The following is a 21,632-nucleotide window of genomic DNA, read 5'->3' on the forward strand; positions in this document are numbered from 1 at the left end:
TCATCACTAAGGAGGCAGTGCTGGGCAAGCTAATGGGGCTAGAGATAGACAAGTCTCCTGGCCCTGATGAAATGCATCCCAGGGTACTAAAAGATGTTTCGGGCCTAAACCCTTCATCAGAAAACCCTTTTCTGATGAAGGGTCTAGGCCCGAAACGTCAGCCTCTCTGCTCCTATGATGCTGCTTGGCCTGCTGTGTTCATCCAGCCCTGCACCTTGTTGTCTCGGATTCTCCAGCATCTGCAGTTCCTACTATCTCTACTAAAAGATGTGATGGGGAAATAGTAATTATTTACCAAAATTCACTGGACTCTGGGGTGGTTCCCGCAGATTGGAAAACAGCCAATGTGACACCACTGTTTAAAAAAGGAAGTAGACAAAAAGCAGGTATCTATAGGCCAGTTAGCTTAACTTCGGTAGTGGGGAAAATGCTTGAATCTATCATTAAGGAAGAAATAGCAAGACATCTGGATATAAATTGTCCCATTGGGAACACCCAGCATGGGTTCATGAAGGGTAGGTCATGTTTAACTAATTTGGTGGAATTCTTTGAGGACATTACTTGCATGGTGGACAATTGGGAACCTGTGGATGTGGGCTATCTGGATTTCCAGAAGGCATTTGACATGGTGCCACACCAAAGGCTGCTACATAAGATAAAGTAGCACAGTATTACAGGTAATGTATTGGCATGGATAGAGGATTCGTTGACCAGTAGAAAGCAAAGAGTAAGGGTAAATGGGTGTTTTTCTGGTTGGCGGTCAGTGGCTAGTGGTGTGCCTCAGGGATCAGTGTTGGGACCGCAATTGCTTACAATTTACATAGATGATTTGGAGTTGGGGACTAAGTGTGGTATGTCAAAATTTGCAGATGACACTAAGATGAGTGGTAGAGCAAAGTGTGCAGAAGACACTGGAAGTCTGCAGAGGGATACAGATTGTCTACGTGAGTGGGCAAAGGTCTGGCAGATGGATTACAATATTGATAAGCGTGAGGTCATCCATTTTGGTAGGAATAACAGCAAAATGGACTATGTTTTAAATGGTGAAAAATTGCAGCACGCTGCTGTGCAGAGAGACTTGGGTGTCCTTGTGCATGAATCGCTAAAAGTAGGATTGCAGGTGCAACAGGTAATTAAAAAGGCAAATGGAATTTTGTCTGTCATTGCTAGAGGGATGGAGTTTAAAAACAGGGAGGCTATGCGGCAGCTGTATATGGTCTTGGTGAGGCCACACCTGGACTACTGTGTGCAATTTTGGTCTCCTTACTTGGGAAGAGATATACTAGCACTGGAGGGGGTGCAGAGGAGATTCACTCGGTTGATTCCAGAGTTGAGAGGGTTGGATTATGAGGAGAGACTGAGTAGACTGGGATTATACTCATTGGAATTCAGAAGAATGAGGGGAGATCTTATAGAAACATATAAGATTATGAAGGGAATAGATAAGGTGGAGGCAGGGAGGTTGTTTCCGCTAGCAGGTGAAACTAGGACTAGAGGGCATTGCCTCAAAATAAAGGGAAGCAGATGTAGGACTGAGGTCAGGAGGAACTTCTTCACCCAAAGGGTTGTGAATCTGTGGAGTTCCCTGCCCAGTGAAGCGGTTAAGCTACCTCACTGAATGTTTTTAAGGCAAGGCTGGATAAATTTTTGAACAGTAAAGGAATTAAGTGTTATGGTGAGTGGGAGGGTAAGTGGAGCTGAGTCTCAAAAAGATCAGCCACGATTTTATTAAATGGCGGGGCAGGCCCGAGGGGCCAGATGGCCTACTCCTGCTCCTAGTTCTTATGTTCTTATGTTATGTTCTTAAGACAAAATATAAAATTAGTTTTTCAAGGTCGAAGAGATCTTTATGTGAACTGTCAATAATGAGCATGTGCACTACCAGCTGGTTCTAGTCATTCACCTGTTTAAATGACCAGAAACAGTGCAGCAATCTTTATATTTATTTAATGCTGGCTGTTGGATCCAGCCATAAGTTCATCTTTCTCAACAAATGTGAATGATTGGCAGAGCAAACTGATATGCAAAAGTGACAGAATTTTTTAGAGTGACTACAGTAATGAGTGAAAGCTTTTAAACTGAATTAGGAAACTGACAATTTTTCTTATTAGTAGGATTTTTTTGCCACGTTATTTGGGTAATGTCCTGAAGATTAATTCCTGAAAACAATAAGATTAACAACCGCAAAGTTTAGCAGTAAAGAAACAGAGCTGTGGCTGAGTTAATAACTAATTTAAATATTCAGCAAAGAGTAAAACAAACTCCAAAAGAGAACAAAATAGGCAGTGCAATGGACCAAGCAGTTCTGTCATCAACTCCCTAGACTGAATCAGCATGAGAAGCTGGGAGGGAATTGAAGACGGGGTGATTGGTGCATTGACTGGGGAGGCAATGGCCTCGTGGTATTATCGATAGACTATTAATTCAGAAACTTGGGTAATATTCTGAGGACCCAGGTTTGCTGCTCATCATGTCAGATGATGGAATTTGAATTTCAATAAGAATCTGGAATTAAGAGTCAAATTAAACCATTGTCGAAACTACTATCTGGCACCTTACATGTGACTCCAGATCCACAGCAATGTGGTTGACTCTTAACTTTTCTCTGGGCAATTAAGGACAGGCAATAAATGCCATGGCTGGCCAGTGATGTTCACATCCTGTAAATAATTTTTTAAAAAAAGCTAATTAGTGTAAAGTAAAGGTGGAGCACTTGTATAATGACATCAGCACCCACAGGGAACATGGTGATGATGCCAGCACTGGCATAGACAAATTCTAGCATGGCTGACATCACTGATCCTGTCTATACACACACTGCGCACACCCTCAAAAAAAAAGAGATCGACTGATCCTTTTTGTCAACTCAGCAAACGCATAAGGCCAGGACCTGGTAACTTCCCAAAATTGTCCTGCAGGAGGAGCATAAGCAACCCACTGCAAACTGTAGAGATGTTTTGAAGTGAAGGAATCCCTAACTCTTTGCCCAGAGCTGTCCTTCACTTTCATTCACTACGTGCTTCACTCACTAAAGGTGGCACTGGTTCTCACAACAACACGGAGGACAACTCTGAGACCTGGTACCATGGACAGCCTGACCCACCTTCATTACACAGATTTCATCCTAATACCCAAACGTACAGTTTATTTGTTGTTAAAGAGCATAATTACATGAAGTTGTTATTAAAATAGTCCCTGATTTTGGTCAAACTGACTGACAATTGTGATGCTAAAAGATGGCCTAATTTCAACCGGACCCCTTGAGAGACTGTCTAAATGTAATTAATTGCTCCACTCTGGTGGAGAACCTCAATTTCATGAAGTTCTGAAAAACAATTTGAATAAAACAAGAATCAAACCTGGCATTATTCCTTTCTTAGTGCTTCTGAGCATTAACACCTTGCACTCATCGCTCTTGTTCTGGTGCGTCTTTGACCCTTTTTTTTCTCCCCCTTACCCTCAACTAATTAACTTAAAAATGTGTGTTGAGTTTTAAATGTGGCACATCTGAATTTATCTATGATATATGGAAAGAATAGGAAAGAAGGTAGTGTAGTAAAAATCTCAGAGGGGATTTTTTTAATTCCTTGCCAGGATTTTGTCAGATTTCCATTTGAAACAACCCATTTGAAAGTCTCTGTAGGAGACCAAACTAATTTACATCCCACTTACCAGCTGCCTGCCTAAAAGGGTGTACTGTTCAGGTAATTAAGCAGTCTGTGCTGACCAGAGCAGATCTACACTGAATTTTGTGACATGTAAGTCACTTCTTAAATCCTCAAAGCATGTCCATCCACAAGGCAGAAGTCAGGAATGTGATGGATAACTTTCTGTTTGACTTAATGAGTGCAGCTCCAACAACACTCAAGGAGGTCAACGCCCTCCAGGTCAAAGCAATCCACTTGACTCGCACCCCATACAACTACTTCAATGTTCACTTCCTTCACTGGCTCATAGTGGCAGTAGTGTGTACCACCAACAAGATACACCACAGTAACTCACCAAGCCTCCTTCAACAACACCTGCTAAACCTATGATCTCTATCACCTAGAAAGATGGGGCAGCAGTTTCATGGAAACACAACCACCTGCATGTCCCCTTCCAAGAAATGGACCTTCCTGCTTTGGAAATATAGTGTCATTCCTTCATTATCACTGGGGCAGAATTCTGGAATTCTCTTAGTAACAGCATTGTGGGTATCCCTACATAAGGACTGCAGCCATTCAAGGAGGCAGCTCACTATGATCTTCTCTGGGGCTGTTACTGAAAGGCAATAAACGCTGGACTAGCCAGGAAAGCCAACTATACCATGAATGAATTTAGAAAATACCTAGAACAACAAGAGTAGCAGGCACTTTAGAACACCATCAACTGCAGTTCCATCATGAAGTCACAACTATCCTGACTTGAAAGTGTATAGATATTTAGAGGAATAAACATTCATAGTTCTGGGGTACTGATTTGAGTACATTAACCAAATGTTGTGTGCCTGTTGAATAAATTTTGTTTTGATAATAAACCCATCATTGTGTTTAGTAAGAATACTGGCTAATGGAACTTTGTTTAAAACTTGATATAGATAATGTATTTAATTATTCATCTTATTAATTGGGAGAATTTTTTTTTAAATTTTGATGTGGCTGTGAAGTGGTGGGACCAAAGCAACAGTGCACTCTTCCAACCTTACTTAAGAGCATCAAATGTTAAAATTCTGGGGTGTTAAATATACTCCTATTACATTATATAATATTTTTAGCTAAACTCTTTGTTTTGATATATTAAATCCCAGTTTTTGGATTAGGCACCATGAAGATGCTTTTTTGATACTTTTTAAAACAACTTTGCTATTTGTAATCTTTCATAGCAAAATGTACTTTTCAAAAGTTGTATTTTTTGACAGAGAAGTTTGGGTTATTGTTCTTTTACAAAAAGCATTTTGTATTATAGGTGAGCATAACGGATTATGTGGTCTTCGATCAGTGCAACATCTTCCAAACAATAATCCATGCAACACATACTGTTGCCACAGTTGCTCACGCTCCAGTAGAAAAAGTAGCAGACAAGCTGCGAGGTGCCTTATGGTCGCAACAGCCTCCACCTCAGCCAAGTCTCATCAGTGTTAACAGCAGTGGTGTGTGGATTACCTCAGGGAAAAATGAGTTGCATGTGGCAAAGGGAAATCTATTAGGTTGGTCAGTCTTTTGAATTGTAAATTAATTTTTTTTATTGTTTCTCTATCATTTGTGGTCATATTTAAGAAAATAAAGTTTTGAATGTTGTCTTAAGTTTTATATTGTCGATCCTGTTGTTTCACTGACTTGAACATCTCTCAAATCTTTGTGCAATGTATGTTTGTTAACTAATAGGACAGGCAGTAATCTTTTTTCTGGCTTTTGCCAGGGCCAGTTATGCAAGCTATTGGAAAGGGGTGGATCATTTCTGTGTAAACTGTGCTGCAATTCTTTGCCACTGTTCTGAATTCGAAGTTATCTACTGCTTCTCATCATAAAATATGGAATTTTTGTGCAATGCAAGTCCTATACTGAAGAGTTAATACCCACTCTTTTCCTTCTACAAGTTATATCAGAAAATATGTCTGGAAAATAATATTCAGTTTGGCATATCGAACTGTCTCGCAAAAGTGTTTTGAGTCAAGTAAACCAGAGATATCAATGCAGTCTGACACTCTCCTAAATGTTTTAACGGCATCTGCGAATTAAATTGAAATGGTTGCCTTCTTCCCAACTATTGGAAAATCTTTTGATTATGAGAAAATGCGTCCTGGTTACTGAATGTGTAAATTAATTTCTGTTTTGACTGTGTTACAACCAGGTGAAGAGCGGTAATTAGCTTCTCTCTTGTCAACCCACTCCTAGTCAGTTGCAAAAAGTACTTTCATTTCCTTTTTCACATTTAGCTACCACACCTAAATTAACATGTAGCTAACTAATTAAAAGGATCCAAATTAATTATAAGGTTTTCTTGATTTGAAAGACAACCTAATTTTCTTCCAAAATAGTGGTGGGGAGTGGGGCTGTGGGAGTGTGAGGTGGAATGTCGATGCAGACAGTGTGGTAAAAGTAGTAGCAGTTTAAAGTTTTTAAGAGTGCTGAGGGTGTTAGATTTCAAACCAGAGTTCTGACTTTTAGCTGTTGTTTTGTTTCTTCAACTAGTGGCAAAGTTTGGAGATCTTGAGTTGTCAGTGAAAGTTGTTGTTCCAAGTTCTTCTTTTCACGAAGCACTAACTTTTAAAGATCAGAGTGAGACTGGTGGAGAGTCCGTCTTCCAGTTCTTACAAATCCATTTTTTTTCCTGTTCTCACCTTAGCTGCCTAGAAACAACTGTTGATATTGGTCCATTTGTATATTCCTGAGTGTGCGCTTTCTTTTCCCCAAACTTGCCTCTGCACGTAGGCTTTTATTTCAATGTGCAATTTCCTGAAAGATGTGAATCAATCGGGAGATGCAGATCTGAGTTTCAGTGCCATTTTACAACAATGTTAACTATGGTTCTGACTGATACTTGGTCATTGATGGTTTCATGACCTTGGTTCAAACTGGTCAGGTGATCACTGCAGCCATTTAGGTCCACTTTTGTCCCTGAAGGTATCAGGTTTTAAAATAAGATGATGGAAGTTGAATATTGATAATCCATTTTACTGCAATTGTAACAAATTTATAGCCATTTCTTATTGCAATAGTTAGTGATTTTGTTCATTGTGATACTGCATCGGATTAAGATACAGTAAAGCCCTGCCATTTGCAGGGGGACCACGTTCCCAGAAAATCCCTCAAGCAGTAAGATCGCAAATGGCATACAGGTTTTATAATTAGGGTTAATTGGATCAGTTCCAGCCATGCAAAATTTTGATATCTGCTAATATTTGTTTTTTTAGATAAAAGTGATATTAATGGAGAACTTTTCAAAAATCTGTCTCAGCTGTAGGTTCAATGCAAACTTCTACTAATAAATACCAGGCTGATTGGATGGCCTCACTTTGAACAGAAATAATTAAGAGATTTTTGTTTTATTTTATCCAAATGCAGTTTAAAAAAACTAATAGCAAATTCTTAGTTTCCTCATTCTCCCTGGAGAGTGAAACCTATCTCTGGTGAGTTGACCAGTTAATAGCAGCAATCTGATTCTGAATCACTGTGGGGGCGAGGGGCAAAAATAATTATTCAGCCCCAGAATGCATGTTCTCAAATGAAGTGGACATTTTTGATGTAAAAGTAATTCACCATGACAGAAAATCATTAGTTTTAGTTGGAAGGCAACAAATGATTGTAAGCTGGAGATGAAGTGCAATATGACCAAAGTTAGAGACTGAAGAATTAAATGTGTGTCATTTGCAGATGTGATACAGATTTGCAAATGACACTATGTAAGGTGCAAAAATATGGTGTATTTTAGTCTGGGAGCAAAGATCAATTGGCATTACATCTGACATCCAAAAAAAAAAGCAAGTGTAGACATTTTTTTGTGGGTGTAGTCTATCCCATGACAACTATGGATAAGCGAACATTGATGATGCAATGGGTAGTACAGTGCACAGAATGCTTCATGTAGTGAAGTGAATTCTCAAATGGTGGACTTCGCTGCGGTTGACCTCTGTATTAATTTAGAAGGTGAGGGAATTAAAGTGGAAATGTTCTGAACTCTACTTTTGAGCTGTTAATAATCACAACTAAAGAATGTGCTATCGTTGGGTACCTGCCCCTAAGCAGAACTGTTGTGTAACCATATTTTTACTTTTGTTTGCTAATGCTGCAAGCTGAGTTTGATCTCTCCATGTTAGCAAGCTATTAAAATATTATTCTGTTTACTTCTATAGCAACATATTGGAAGACAGTTGTGCCTCGAGGGACTGTATCAGCTACAAAGTGGGCTTTTGTCCTAGCTTCCATGGCGCCTACTAAAAAAGGTTAGTATGTAACTATGATAATAGTTCTTGCAGCTGTGTCCATTTTATACTATAACTTTCACACAGGCTAAAGCAACTTCTTGGCTATATTTGGTTTAAGAGCATAAGACTGCATTCGATCTCCTGTTTTTTTTGTCTACCACAGTCTTGTTATATAGTTCCAGAATTCCCTTAATGTGTCCCAATACGGATGCTGGATTGCTTACAAGGGTGGTTCCTGAGAGAAGAAAAAGCTTAGAAAGGGAAAAATAGAACTGTTGTGTAACGGCACCACCTCATATTCTGCATCTTTTATGTCTTTACCTTGGAGCTTTCTTCTAGGCAGCGTATGGAATGGTTGCCTAAATGGAGGAGTTAAGAATCTGAATTAGCAGTCCCTTGTGGACCCAGGACTGCTAGAGCATGCATTAGGCTGCAAAACTTATTGCCTCCCAGTGTCCTTCTCTTATTCCTTCAAAGTTTGACCACTGGAATAAGGAGAGTTGTTGTACAGATCAGCCAATGGGATGAATGACTGATTCCTCTTTCTATACTTTTAAAAGCTCTTTTCTTCTTGTAACTAACAGTGCCTCTGTTCTTATTATTTACTGTGATGGGAATTATTAACCTGCTGTATCACAGTATTTAGTCTTTTAGTATTCAAAATTATTACATTCTAGAGTAACATGACAAGCAAAACGATTACCATTTTAAAGTTTTTTTCAAAATAATTTGTGTTACACAAACAGATAAATTATAGTTGTTGAATAGACTGCTAAATTATGGTCTGTTTCTTCCTTTACTATTTGTCCTGTTAGGTCCATTTGTTTTACCACCTTCTTTCTATGGAAATCTCCATGGTGCCTTTCTGTCCGCACCTGAGCTCTTTGGAAACTTGGTTCATGGAGCTGTATAAATAATGAAAATGAGTTTCCTGTGTCATTTTATCTTCTATAGGAAGTTTTCTGTGGCTGGGACAAAGCAACAAGGACCTCTTCTGCATCAGTGACCAAAATCCTGAGTTTCGGCCCTCGACTGTACAGTTACCGCCTGATGTAGAGATGGTACAGGTTTCTGCCAGCCATGATGCAGTATGGGGTCTGGACTTACAGGGTAAAATTCATATTAGGACATTGTCAGAAAACTGTCCAAGTGGGATGCACTGGACCAAACTGGATCTTACACAGTTAGGTAAGGCTTTTTTTCAAAACACTAGTATGTTACAGGAACCTTTGTACTTTATATTCTAAATAGTGCAAGTACTTTGGCCAAGTCCAAATATATCTACTCCACCTTTCTCCTGCCTACATACTCAGTGCATTCATAGGATGTTTCTACTTTCTACATTAATATTCTTCTAGTCTTTCTGAAACTGTTAAGTCATATCAAAACCAAGGCATCACCCCCTCCCACCCCCACATTTACAGTATGTGAGACCAGATGACTGAGTTGCCTGCCTCATGCCAGGGTTCAGGACGTCTGCTCAGTGCTGTTTAGGAACTTGGAATAGGAGGGTGAGTATAAAGGAAGAAATAATGAAAGCTGGGCAAAAATGCATAGTGATAATCCTGGAGGTGTTAATTTATGCGTGGACTGGAAAGTTCAAATGGACAATTGGTGAGTTTACAGAATATTTTTAGGATACTGCACTACCAACGCAGCTACGTCAGCATCCACTCCTGCCCATCAGATGTAACTTCTTACCAACCATTTCATTTTGGAAACCACTGCATGAGCCTGGTGGAATTCAGCCAATATCTGGCAGCGACCTTTACTCAGGCCAATCACTCTTGCTCCCCACAGTAATATGCTGTTCTGTACAGTGATCTAGTCTCATCGGGTCCGGAATGGTTTCGGTCCCAGTATAGATAGCTCTTTTGTTTCCCACATCACCATCAGCTGTTTCAGTTTTACCAGGATCTTCTTGCTTCCGCAGTCAGATATTGTCAGCGGTGACTGGAAGGGTGCCCAGAAAATTTAAGAACAGAACAGGCTGTTCCAGGGGAGGCACCACCAATGGTGTACCTGCCAGTTCAAGGCATCCACATTTGCACCTTGGCCTCCTGGATGGTGCACCAACTTGTACGCACTGAGAATAAGGGCCAATACTGAATACGAACAGAAGCTATGGGCAGCACAGTCATGTCTTTTTTAAATAGCCCTAGAAGGGGTTTGTGGTCTGTTACTATTACAAACTTAAAGGTATTGGTGGAACTTTCTCACATCAAAGATGACCCCAAACCTTCCTTCTCTATCTTGGCATATTTGCGTTCATCATCAGCCAAAGTCTGGGAAGCATATATTATCAGGCGTTCCTCTCCATTGGGCCACCGGTGAGCCCACACTGACCCCAGTACCGTGTGGGAAGGCATCACATGTCAGCACCACCTCTTGCTTGGGATCATAGTGGACTTAGATGATGATAGCTGCTTTTCACTTCCCTAAAGGTTACTTCTTGACAACATGACTACTTCCAAGGGTGACCCTTTTTCAATAGCAGGTGTAAGGGTGCCAAGATGGATGCCAGGTTACATAAGAATTTTCCGTAATAATTCAACAATCCAAGGAAAGACCTAAGCTCCAGTATAGACATGGGAGATGGAGCACCTTTGATAGCCCTCACTTTATCTTCCAATAGGTGTAACTCGGCCTTGTCTACTCTGTAGCCCAAGTAGTTCACTTTGGGTGCCTGGGACACACATTTTTCCCTTCCAAGGTGTACACCCGCCTGTGAGAAACGTTTAAACACTATGTCAAAGTTCTCCAAGTTTTCTTTATTGGTCTTGCCGATTATTAGCATGTCATCCAGATAAATGGCAACCTGGGGTAGACCTTGCAAAATGTTCTCCATTGTCTAGTGGAAATGGCGAAGGCAGACGAGACCCCAAATGGCAGTCTTGTATATTGGTACAAATCCTTATGGGTATTAATTATGGCATACTTCTAGGACCCCTCACCTAGTTGCATTTGCAAGTATGCAAGGCTCATGTCCAGCTTTGTGAAAGATAACCCCCTCCCCACCGCCCCCTGCCAGTTTTGTGTACAAGTCCTCTATGCAAGGGAATAGGTATTTATCCAGCTGTGAGAAGCAGTTTACCATTTGCTTAAAATCCCCACAAAGGCGAACTGAGCCGTCAGGCTTCACAATTGGTACGACCAGTGCTGCCCATTCTGCAAACTGCACTAGTTTGATGTTTCCTTCGCTTTCCAGACACCTGATTTCTGCCTCTACTTTTGCCTGTAAGGCAAATGGCACTGGGGTCCCTTGCAGAATCGCAGAATTGCTTCTTGATCAACATATAAGGTGGCCTTAGCTCCTTTGATAGTCCCTAGATCTGCCTGAAAAACTTCTGGGTATTTAATTAGGATTTCACACAGGTAGCCATTTTCTAATCAAAAAATGTTGACCCAATCAAGGTGAATTTTTCTCAACCAATTCCCATCTCATCAAGCTTGGACCTGAGCCTTTTACTACTTCTTTTAGATAGACCGGAACCAAAATCATACCCTGAATCTGAAACGGTTCCGTGGTGTACGGTCTCAGCCTGGCCGAGGTCTTGCACAAACTTAAGATTTGGAATCCAGAGTGAATCTTGTTAAAGACTGGTCTGCAACCACTGATACAGCTGCGCCGATATCAACCTCATGATAACTGGGTGATCACTTGAGCAGATATTTATTTTAGTTCAGATTTGGATATTGCTAAGCAATTGTAACTGTTCCCAACCACATGTCAGTGGACTTTCCAGGTGACTCTTTTAATCTCCTGTTTATATCTGTCTCCCAGGGCTCCCTGGTCAACAATCCCAATCAAGGATCTCCTACTCAATGAGATCCACCTGCTCCTTGTTCCAATCCCTACACTATTCTAAACCTGTAAATTATTGCTAGTTCAAATTGAATATTTCTATTCATTCCTCTAATGTTGTTGTGAATAATTGTTTTGTCAAATTTTCAGGACCTTATCAAACATTTGTGCTTTTTGGAAAAAATATACCTACTATCAAATTAATTCACTTGATATCCTCATTCTAATGTAAATTTCAAATCAGTTTAAACCCCAGTTTTCATTTAATATTTTTATAATATTTCTATGTAAGGAATAGATTACCACTATTGTTGTGGGATTCTGTATCTTGTCACAACTAGTAATTTTTTTGCCTGGAGGATTCTTAATAAGAGGGTTATTGGTTGATGTCAGACAGAAATCTGTCTTTGGTATAGTTTTGTCTGCTCTGCCATTTCCTGGTTCCCCACTATTATTTCCCCAAGCCTCATTCTCTAAGGGGTCTCTGTTCACTTTTGATTCTCTTCATTTTTATAAGTTAATATATGTTTTATATATTTAAAGCTCTTGCTGATCTGTCTTGATCTAAGGAGAGGCAGTGGCCGAGTGGTATTATCACTGAACTATTAATCCAGAGACCCAAGTAATGATCTGGGCACCTAGGTAGATAGTGGAATTTAAATTCAATAAAAGTCTGGAATTAAAAGCTTAATGATGACCATGAAACTGCTGTCGATTGTCAGAAAAACCTGTTTTCTTCACTAAATCCCTGTAAGGAAACTGCTATTCTTACCTGGCCAAACCTACATGTGACTCCAGACTCGCTGCAATGAGGTTAACTCTTAACTTCCCTTTGGGCAATTAGGGATGGGCAATAAACACTGGCCCAGTCAGTGATGCACACATCCCTTGAATGAATTAAAAGAAATATTACTTGCAGGTTTACCCTCAAGATTTATTTTTTCTTTTTATTTGGTCATCTTTTGGATTTTAGAATTTTCTGGCTTACCACTAATCTTTTTCTCATCTGTTTATCTTTCAATTTGATGTTATTCTCAACTTCCCTGATTAACCCTGATTGGCTTACGTAGACTCTTTTCTCCTCACTAGAATATACCTTTGCTGTGAACCATGGAATTGTTTTTAAATATCTGCCGTTGATCCTCAACCATCTTTGGTGCTAAGCTCTTTTTACAATCCACTGCAGCTCTGCCCTCATTCCTTTGTAAATACCCTTATTTAAGCTTAGCACTGTTGTTTCTGACTCAGGTTCCTGCCTCTCAAACTGAATGATTTAATTTAGTCATACTATGATCTCAGTTTCCTAGGGGGCATTTTATTGTGATATAATTTGTTAAAACTTACCTCATTACACATCACCAGATCTGAAATAGTCTGCACCCTGCTTGGATTCTCGATATATTGTTCTTGGAAACTGTCCTGAATACACTCTATTCTTCCTCATGGTTTTTTTATGCCAGTATAAGCATCCCAATTTCCATGAAGATTAAGGTCACCCTTGATTAATGCCTTTGTTACATGCCCTCAATATCTCTTCATTATTCTCTGTCCCACCAATTTAGCTATGATTAGGGGCCTGAAGACTCCTACTAGTGACTATCCTTGCCTATTGCCCATTTATTATTGGACGCTTGATAGTTTGTAGGAACAAAAAATTTGATTTGTTATTGTCTGTGTGAAGCAGGGCATGTATTTGATCATTTCTGACATCCTTGTTTACAGTCATTATGTAGATTTAGTGGGCAGTCTTGCTGCTGATTCACGAGTGCTGTGTGTGAAGGCAGCTCTTTGGCTCATTGAGTGTTGCTGCTACATAGAGTATTTGTTGCTGCAGATCATGCAAATCAAACATAGATTCTTGCATACAATGGAGATAAGACATTTTGTGGGTAGCTTAATATAACCAATCAAAGTAGTATTCAAAAAGCAAAATCAAAAGTCTTGTTTCTCTTTGCTTGTATTCATTAGTTTATTCCTTGAGATGATCTGAGAGTAGTTCCTTGTCATAATCCAAAAATAGTCTATACAAACTTAATTCCATAGCTAAGTCATGGCCTCCTTCATTAATCTGAACATGCAAAAACAAACTTTAAAGTTACATACTAGTGCCTCAACTAATCAAGTGCGGATTTATTATAAGTCTTCTAACTACACAGAATTCATAAATTGATCAGTCATCTGCAATGTTATACTCGAGCATTTCAGCAGAAATAGGAATAGAATGTAAAGCTGGGGAATTGTTGATGATTTTATTAGAAGATGGAAATGCTCATGTGCATTCTTCTGTTGGGAGATCTTACTGCATATTAGAGCAGACCTCAAACGGAAAACTTAAACAGCATTGCAGAGTAGGTGTTATCCGACCCTGTGCTTTGGATCACGGTGACGTTGTTTAAAACCAAAACATTTTAACAGCTGTGTCATCATGTGATTGCTCTGGTATTACCCAAAGCATATGACATGTGGCATTTTGATAACTGCTGATGTAGTAACCTTTGTGTGAAAAAAATCTAAATGCCAAGTTGCGTCTAATATTCAAAATTGCTTTCACATTATTTAAGGTGGATTATTGAATCTTTCATAAGCTATTGTGAACCTTTGTCCATTTGTTATGGTTGATCATGGTGATGTTGTTTAAAATCAAAACATTTTAACAGCCGTGTCACCATGTGATTGCTGTAGTATTACCCAAAGCATATGACATGTGGCATTTTGATAACTGCTGATGTAGTAACCTTGTGTGGAAAAAAATCTAAATGCTAAGTTGTGTCTGATATTCAAGATTGCTTTCACATTCTTTAAGGTGGATTACTGAATCTTTCATAAGCTATTGTGAACCTTTGTCCATTTGTTATAGTAATCTAATTAGTTTAAGTTTTGCATGCTTAAGTCTACGTATTTCTAAACTGAGCAGAGATTTGCATGTAGTAAAATCAGTGAATGCACAGAGGGAGAAAACGTGTATGTATGCATGTGTGCACATGCTCAAGCTAACGTAGACACTTGGATCTATTCATAGCTGGGGCCTCGTTCAGTTGACGGCATTATAACTTAAGTCAGAAAATGGAGTGTTGAATTCCCACAAGCATAGTATTCCTTGCTGCCTTTTTAGCACAGTGATGCGATAATTGACAAGTGCTATCTTTTGACCGAAAAGTTATAAGGAGTTTTCTCTGCTTACTTTGGTGTTTGAAGTGCAGCAAACAATTCCATATCACTGTTCCAAAACAATGAGGAATTCCAGCCATTATACCTCCCTCAACCAAAACTGTTCAAACCAGCTTACCTACATCAGTTTGTCTAATTTCTCTTGTTAGCATTTTTGTGTGCCAAGGATAACTGCTGTCTTCACCTAAAATGTGAGTTTCCAAACCAATTATTTGATTGTAAAGCATTGTGCCACATTCTGAGGCCATTATAGCCCAAATAAATTGAAGTTTATTTTAAAAAGAAACATGTTTAAATTACTGCATGCAGTCTACATCAGCCATACCAGTGCAACTGTGAAATACTTCTAAGAGCCAATAGTCTAGTGATTTCCTTTTTATGTCAGTAAAAATGCATTCTGTTTAAACGGCTCTGCTTTGTAACCTAGTTATATTTCCAAAACAAATCACTCTATGCACATAGCTGAAAAAACATATTCCAGAGACAAACGTAAAGAATTTGTCACTGCTGAACCATGATGCTGATGATGGAATGTTAACCTTGAAATATTTAGCTGTATGCAGCTTTGGAGACACTGCCTCTGGCTAAGTCATCTGAAACATTGTACGGTATCTGGATATCTATTCTAGGATTTGTACCATGATGCTTCTGTCAGTGTGTTGAGAATTCTTTCTGTCACTTAAACTGTCTGTTCCTATAGCAAGGCTTGTTACTTAAATCGAAATAGGGTTACTAAGTTCGATCTGTTCTGTGAACACTGTCTAAATTACGTCATTGCAAAAGACCAAGCTTGTATGTAGTGCATTTTCTTTCCTTATTCATGGCATTTATTGCTCATCCCTAATTGCCCTTGAGAAGATGGTGGTGAGCTGCTGCCCTGATCTGCTGTAGTTTTTGGAATATGGGGACACCTGCAGTGCTGTTGGAAGGCAGTTTCAGGATTTTGACCAGCATCAGTGAAGGAATGTTGAAGTATTTCCAACTCAGGATGGTGTGCCTGCCTTGGAGGGGAACTTGCAGGTGGTAGAATTCCCATGCATCTTGTCCTTCTGGGTGGTAGAAGTTACAAGTTTGGAAGGTGCTGTCAGCAGAGCTTTGGTGAATTACTGTGGCGCATCTCATAGACACAACATTGTATGTTGATGGTGAAAGGAGTAAATATTGGAAGTAGTGGATGTAGTACTAATTAAATGGGTTGCTTTGTCTTGAATGGTGTCAGGCTCCTTGTGTGTTCTTGATGTTTTACCATGCAGGTAAGTGGAGAGTATTCCATCACATTCATGCCTGTGCTTTGTAAGTGATAGATGAGTAGTGGGGATGCAGAAGCTAAATTACTTGCCACAGAAGCCCAAGCATCAGACCTGCAGTTGTAACCACAGTATTTATAGGGCTGATCCAGTTCAGTTTCCAGTCTGTGGTAACTCCTCGGATGTTGACAGTGGGTTTTCAACATATAATGCTATTGAACATCACGAGTTAATGGTTAGATTCTCTCTCATTGAAGATGGTCATTACATAATATTGTATTCTTCTTTGTTTATCTTCATGCATTTTCTTTTCCTTTGGGGATTATTAGGGAAGTGGTGAAAGAATTCACAGGCCAAATGAATTCTTATTCCATGGCCAACAAGTCCTGGTTGGGATTGAACACAGAGCTTCTGGCTGAGACAGATGTTATCACTGCATCACAATACCTCAATATAAAGTATATTGAACTGAACATATCGCCTTGGCTTTCTACAAAATTCAAATAAAGTTTTATTTTAGTCTGTCTTATCAACTAACCTCTGCTTCCCTACAAAAGTTGGTTATTTGGAGTACGAAGCTAACTGATCTTTAGTCTCTAACATCCAAAACATGCCATTTTTAAGGAAAACTGATGTTTTATCTTTCAGATTAAACTAAATCAAAGATTTTTTTTCAGGAATATTTTTCATCCTACTTTGAATAGTTCATTTTGCCTGCTAGGTGCAAATACTATTTGTGGGGCTTAGCTATTCCAACTGTAGTGAAATGATGACACAGGTAATTCTGCAGATATTCATTGATTTAGGTTACAGTCATCTGTAACTTTTAGTTTCCTAAACATTGGCTGGATCCTAAGGTAGTTTGTTAGTGCATATACAGCAGAGTAAAATGATGCAAGTTAACAACTATAATTGGTTTCCTCTTTTGCTGTCACTTTCTCTCTCACTTTTTCTCTGTTGCTGTAAGATTTAACTTCCCTACAGCACTTAATATCACTTCCAACTATATTTCTCACTTAAAAGATCAGTACAAAAGTTTGTTTTTTTATTTTCAGATGCCAAATGGCTGCATTCTGTTACTAAATATCTTTTCTTTCTTCAGGAAGTATAAAACTATCAAGCTTAGCATGTGGAGGGCAGCACGTATGGGCTTGTGATGTTGATGGAAGTATTTACTTCCGGATGGGGACACAGCCATTGAACCCCAGCATGATGCTTCCTGCTTGGATAACCATTGAGCCACCAGAACAGGTAGGCACCTAAGATATGTATTTTTCTTGATTGAGTTTATTATAGCAAAGGATGTCTATGATGGGAAATGGACTGCTTCTGCACTTTGAAAACCCAGCATCAAGAATACCCAGCATATGTGTAAAGCTGTGTGTCAGGTTCATTGTCGACTGCTCCAATAGTACACCTTAAACCAAAAAAAAGTTCAATGAATGCAAAAGTGTAATCTTTTTAATTTCCCAAATTAGCTTTGTTATCATTTCTCAGTCACTGGGCATTAGGGAAAATTTTGCACTGCACTGAGATGCATTTCTTCTGAGAAAATGAGACTCCACACGCAAAGTTAGTTGCAAGACCATTGAGGTTGTTCAGCGGTAATTATCATAGTGCCAACAGAATTGTTATGGTGCAGGCTGAGGCCATTCAGCCCATCAGGTCTACACTAGTTTTGTTACCTAGTGCTAATCCCCAATTCCTTAGCTTCCTTTTAACTGCAACAGAGCTCACCAGAGATTTCCTACTTCTCTGCAGAACGAGGTGGTATATCCACCCGTTGTACCACCTTCAATGAGCTGTGTTCGTATGTGCTCATCTCCCACTACTCCTGCACCTTTTAGAATTGTACTCCTTATCATTTGCCACTTTATTTAACAACTTATTTATTCCAGACTGCACCAGCTAAAACTATTTCACTAGATTTTTATTGTAAAACTAATGGACAGTATGGCAAGTTCACATCATTGCCAGGGGGAGGCAATGCCCTAGTGGTATTATCGTTGGACTGTTAAGCCAGAGACCCAGATAATGTTCTGGGGACCCGGTTTCGAATTCTGCCACAGCAGATGGTGGAATTTGAAATCAATAAAATTCCTGGAATTAAGAATCTAATAATGACTATGAATCCATTGCCAATTGTCAGAAAAAACCCATCTGCTTCACTAATGTACTTTAGGGAGGCAAACTGCCATCCTTATCTGGTCTGGTCTGCATATGACTCCAGACCTACACAATGTTGACTCTGAACTGCCCTCTGGGGAATTAGGGATGGGCAATAAATGCTGCCTAGCCAGTGATGCCCTCATCCCATTTAATGAATAATAAAATAAAAGTCCTGCATTTTCCCCATATCCCTACACACCATTACTATTCAAATAGTTATCCAGTGCCTTCTTGAATGCTTCAATTAAACCTGTCTCCGTCACATTTCCAGGGATGCATTCCGTACCTTAAATCCTTACATCATTCACTCTATGTTTGCACATCGCTTTAAGTCCATGCCTTCTTGTTGTTTTTCTCTTATATGAGCAGAAACAACTTCTTTCTTTCTACCCTATTCAGCCTGCTGATAATTTTGAAACCTCAATAAGATCAGCTGTCAGCCTCTTCTGTCCAAGGAGAGCAGCCTCTTCAATCTATCCTCATAACTGAAGTTGCTCATTTCTGGAACCCCTTATAAACTGTTTCTGTACTCTCTTCAATACATTCACATTTTTCTATAATCTAGTGCCCACAGTGTATTCAATACCCCATCTTGTCTTTTGTAAGTTCAATACCACCTCGCTGCTATTGTATTCTATGCCCCATTGAAGCTGAGGACACTATGCTTTAACTGCTCTCTCCGCCTGTTGTACCACCTTCAATGAGCTGTGTTCGTATGCGCTCATCTCCCACTGCTCCTGCACCTTTTAGAAATGTACTCCTTATCATTTGCCGCTTTATTTAACAACTTGCTTATTCCAGACTGCACCAGCTAAAACTATTTCACTAGATTTTTGTTGTAAAACTAATGGACAGTATAGCAAGTTCACACCATTGTCGTAGTTTCACTGCCAAGCAATATAACACCTCGTCCTATAGAAAAGTAGGAAATCTCTGGTGAGCTCTGTTGCATTTAAAAGGAAGCTGCGAAATTACAAGGGAGAAGGGAGTAGTCTATGTTGGCAGTGTACATTGAAATTGATGTGATACATAAACCTGTTGAACTAAATGGTCTGCTTCTATATAATAAAACAAAGAACCGTGGATCCAGGAAATCTGAAATGAAAACAGAAATTGTTGGAGGAACTCAGAAAGTCTAGCAGAATCTGTGGAGAGGAAAACGGAGTTAACGTTTTGGGTCTGGTGACCCTTCTTCAGAACTGATAGCAGCTAGGAGAAGGTGGTATACAAGCTGAAGATGGGAGTGGGAGTGGGAGTAGGGGAAAAGAGTGAATGGGTAGGCGGCAGTGGCCTCCTTCTGCACTTTGAAATTCTATTCCAGTCTAATTCTTTAGCCTAGTCAATTTCCTACTTGTTTCCTCTTGTTGTAAACTGCTTAAAATTTTAAATAACAACTGACAATGAGTACAGTAGTGCCACTGACTACATTTGAAGCTGTGAACCATAACTTCTTTTTCCAAAATTCCATCCTTTCTTTTCCCAGTATTAAACCCCAATTTTCTCTTTGCTGTGGTCAGAAGGTATTGTCTCATTCGGAGCTGTGGTCTCATGAGTGCGTTTGTTTTTGTACATAGACTTGGGGATTGTGCGTAGTTTGTTTGACTGCAAAACATGAGCACAATTTTTTTCTTCGCCAGCATCAGTATTAACACTTTCCAGGAGAGGATTGAAAATGTGGCTCAAAGGATAGTGAACAAGAACCTGAAGTCTGATTATTACTTTTCATGTCTTGCCTACTATCAAACTCAGCGCACTAAGGGTAATTGTAGTTTCTCCTGTACTTCAACATTACTACATAGAATAGGTACTTTCTTGATATTAAAATAAGCCTGTTAGTGAGTCGTATTACAATTCCAGCTATACTTAGAATAAAATATTCACACTGAAGGCCAAATGGTACTCCTGATAACTTTATTTAGAAACAGCACTGGCATTTGTTCTACAACGCAAGTTCCTAGCCTGTAAGAATTCCTAGTTTGAAGATGGTGTGGAAATCTATGAAAAATCTTTAAGAATACTGATCTTCTGATAATATTTATAAAGATACCAGACCAATCATTTGAACGCCTTGTGAGCAGATGTTCACAGCCATTTATATCCAAATTTGAGTCCCCAAATTATTTGTATCAACATTTCAGACAATATTAACATTAATGCTACCAATTCCTTTCATGTTCCACACACACTCTTAAGCAAATAAAATTAATTATTTCTTGGTGATTTATTGAAGTTAGCCAATATTCGTTAACTAAAGTTAGAATCATAGCTGACATAATGTAAACATGATTAGGAAAATAATTAGATAACAAAGTGAATCGGCTTTAACTATTAACTGGTGGTAAATCTGCAGTTGAGTTTTAAGATGAATATAAATTGATGAAATTAACATTGGATTAAACTGTTTTGATAATTGTTAAGTTAACACCATTAGATAACCAGAATGTAAAACAGATTAAAATGTATATGTTAATAGTTAGCAATGTTTCCAGAGCTTTTCTCACCTTGTCTTCGTGAGCAAATGTAGATGAATGGTGTTAGCTTTCTAAGACATTATAGTGATGAACCTCCATTAGTGCTAGATTTCCTGCTTCTAGCTAAATTTGTGTTGTGCTCTGCCAGCCATATTTGGACAAACTACCTAAAATTTCACGTTTTAACTGATCTTTCTGGCTGGTGAAGCTGTACAATATTAACATCTGTGATTTCCCAATTCTTAGAAATGCACATTCCTACTTTAGACACCTCTATCCACATAACCAAAGTAATACAAGCTGAACTAGAAACTAAAGATGCACTTTCAATGTCAAAAATATTATTGTGCACATATATAATTTCCAAATTAAATTCTTCAATTATCTAACATATTGGAAGAGCTCGATCCTCTTGTGCCAGTTACCTTATGCAGTCCTTTTCCTAATCCTCCAGATAACAACCAGATCAATGTGACACCAAACTTGGATGTGCCAGATTACGTGTTCATTCTTTGCATCAGGCTGTTGCTAAGAAACAGTCCCCAATCTGTAATTAGGGTTTTGAATACATTACACCTAAAATTACCTTTCAGCATATAATCTTCAGCATTGTAGTCAGAGGTGACGTTGACAACTCTCTGTCCTGGCAAATCAGTTAAGCATTTGCTTTGTGCATGTCCTTTGTAAGATTAAAAATGCTATAGTGAAAGTAAGGTGGGAAAATTGGTCCCTTGCGTTATCTAAGCACGCACTCTGTATGGTAATTTTAATTAGTTTTTTTTTCCAGTTCAAAACTCAACTTTCAATGGGATTTTTTAGAAAATTACCATATTGTTGGTTATCTCAAGTGATGAATTGTAAAGCTA

At 39.0% G+C, this 21,632-nt stretch overlaps 1 protein-coding gene and 1 long non-coding RNA gene across 4 annotated transcripts in view; one reads left to right on the forward strand and one right to left on the reverse strand.

The window, feature by feature from the left end:
* tecpr2 (tectonin beta-propeller repeat containing 2) overlaps positions 1-21,632 on the forward strand; it is an 85,882-nt gene that overhangs the window by 47,343 nt on the left and 16,907 nt on the right. For 2 of the 3 annotated variants that reach the window (XM_048599900.1, XM_048599899.1), the window contains exons 14-17: positions 4,948-5,188; positions 7,835-7,924; positions 8,861-9,094; positions 17,229-17,377. In XM_048599900.1, coding sequence (XP_048455857.1) covers positions 4,948-5,188; positions 7,835-7,924; positions 8,861-9,094; positions 17,229-17,377 — 714 coding nt within the window. Of the gene's footprint in view, positions 1-4,947; positions 5,189-7,834; positions 7,925-8,860; positions 9,095-17,228; positions 17,378-19,932; positions 20,055-21,632 lie in introns of all 3 variants that reach the window. The other variant, XR_007262621.1, reaches the window with a different exon arrangement.
* The window catches only part of LOC125483678, a 106,557-nt gene that overhangs the window by 42,566 nt on the left and 42,359 nt on the right, over positions 1-21,632 (reverse strand). The window lies entirely within an intron of this gene.

The sequence above is a fragment of the Rhincodon typus genome, chromosome 8 (assembly GCF_021869965.1).
Source record: "Rhincodon typus isolate 14 chromosome 8, sRhiTyp1.1, whole genome shotgun sequence".
In the NCBI taxonomy this organism is placed as follows: Eukaryota; Metazoa; Chordata; class Chondrichthyes; order Orectolobiformes; family Rhincodontidae; genus Rhincodon; species Rhincodon typus.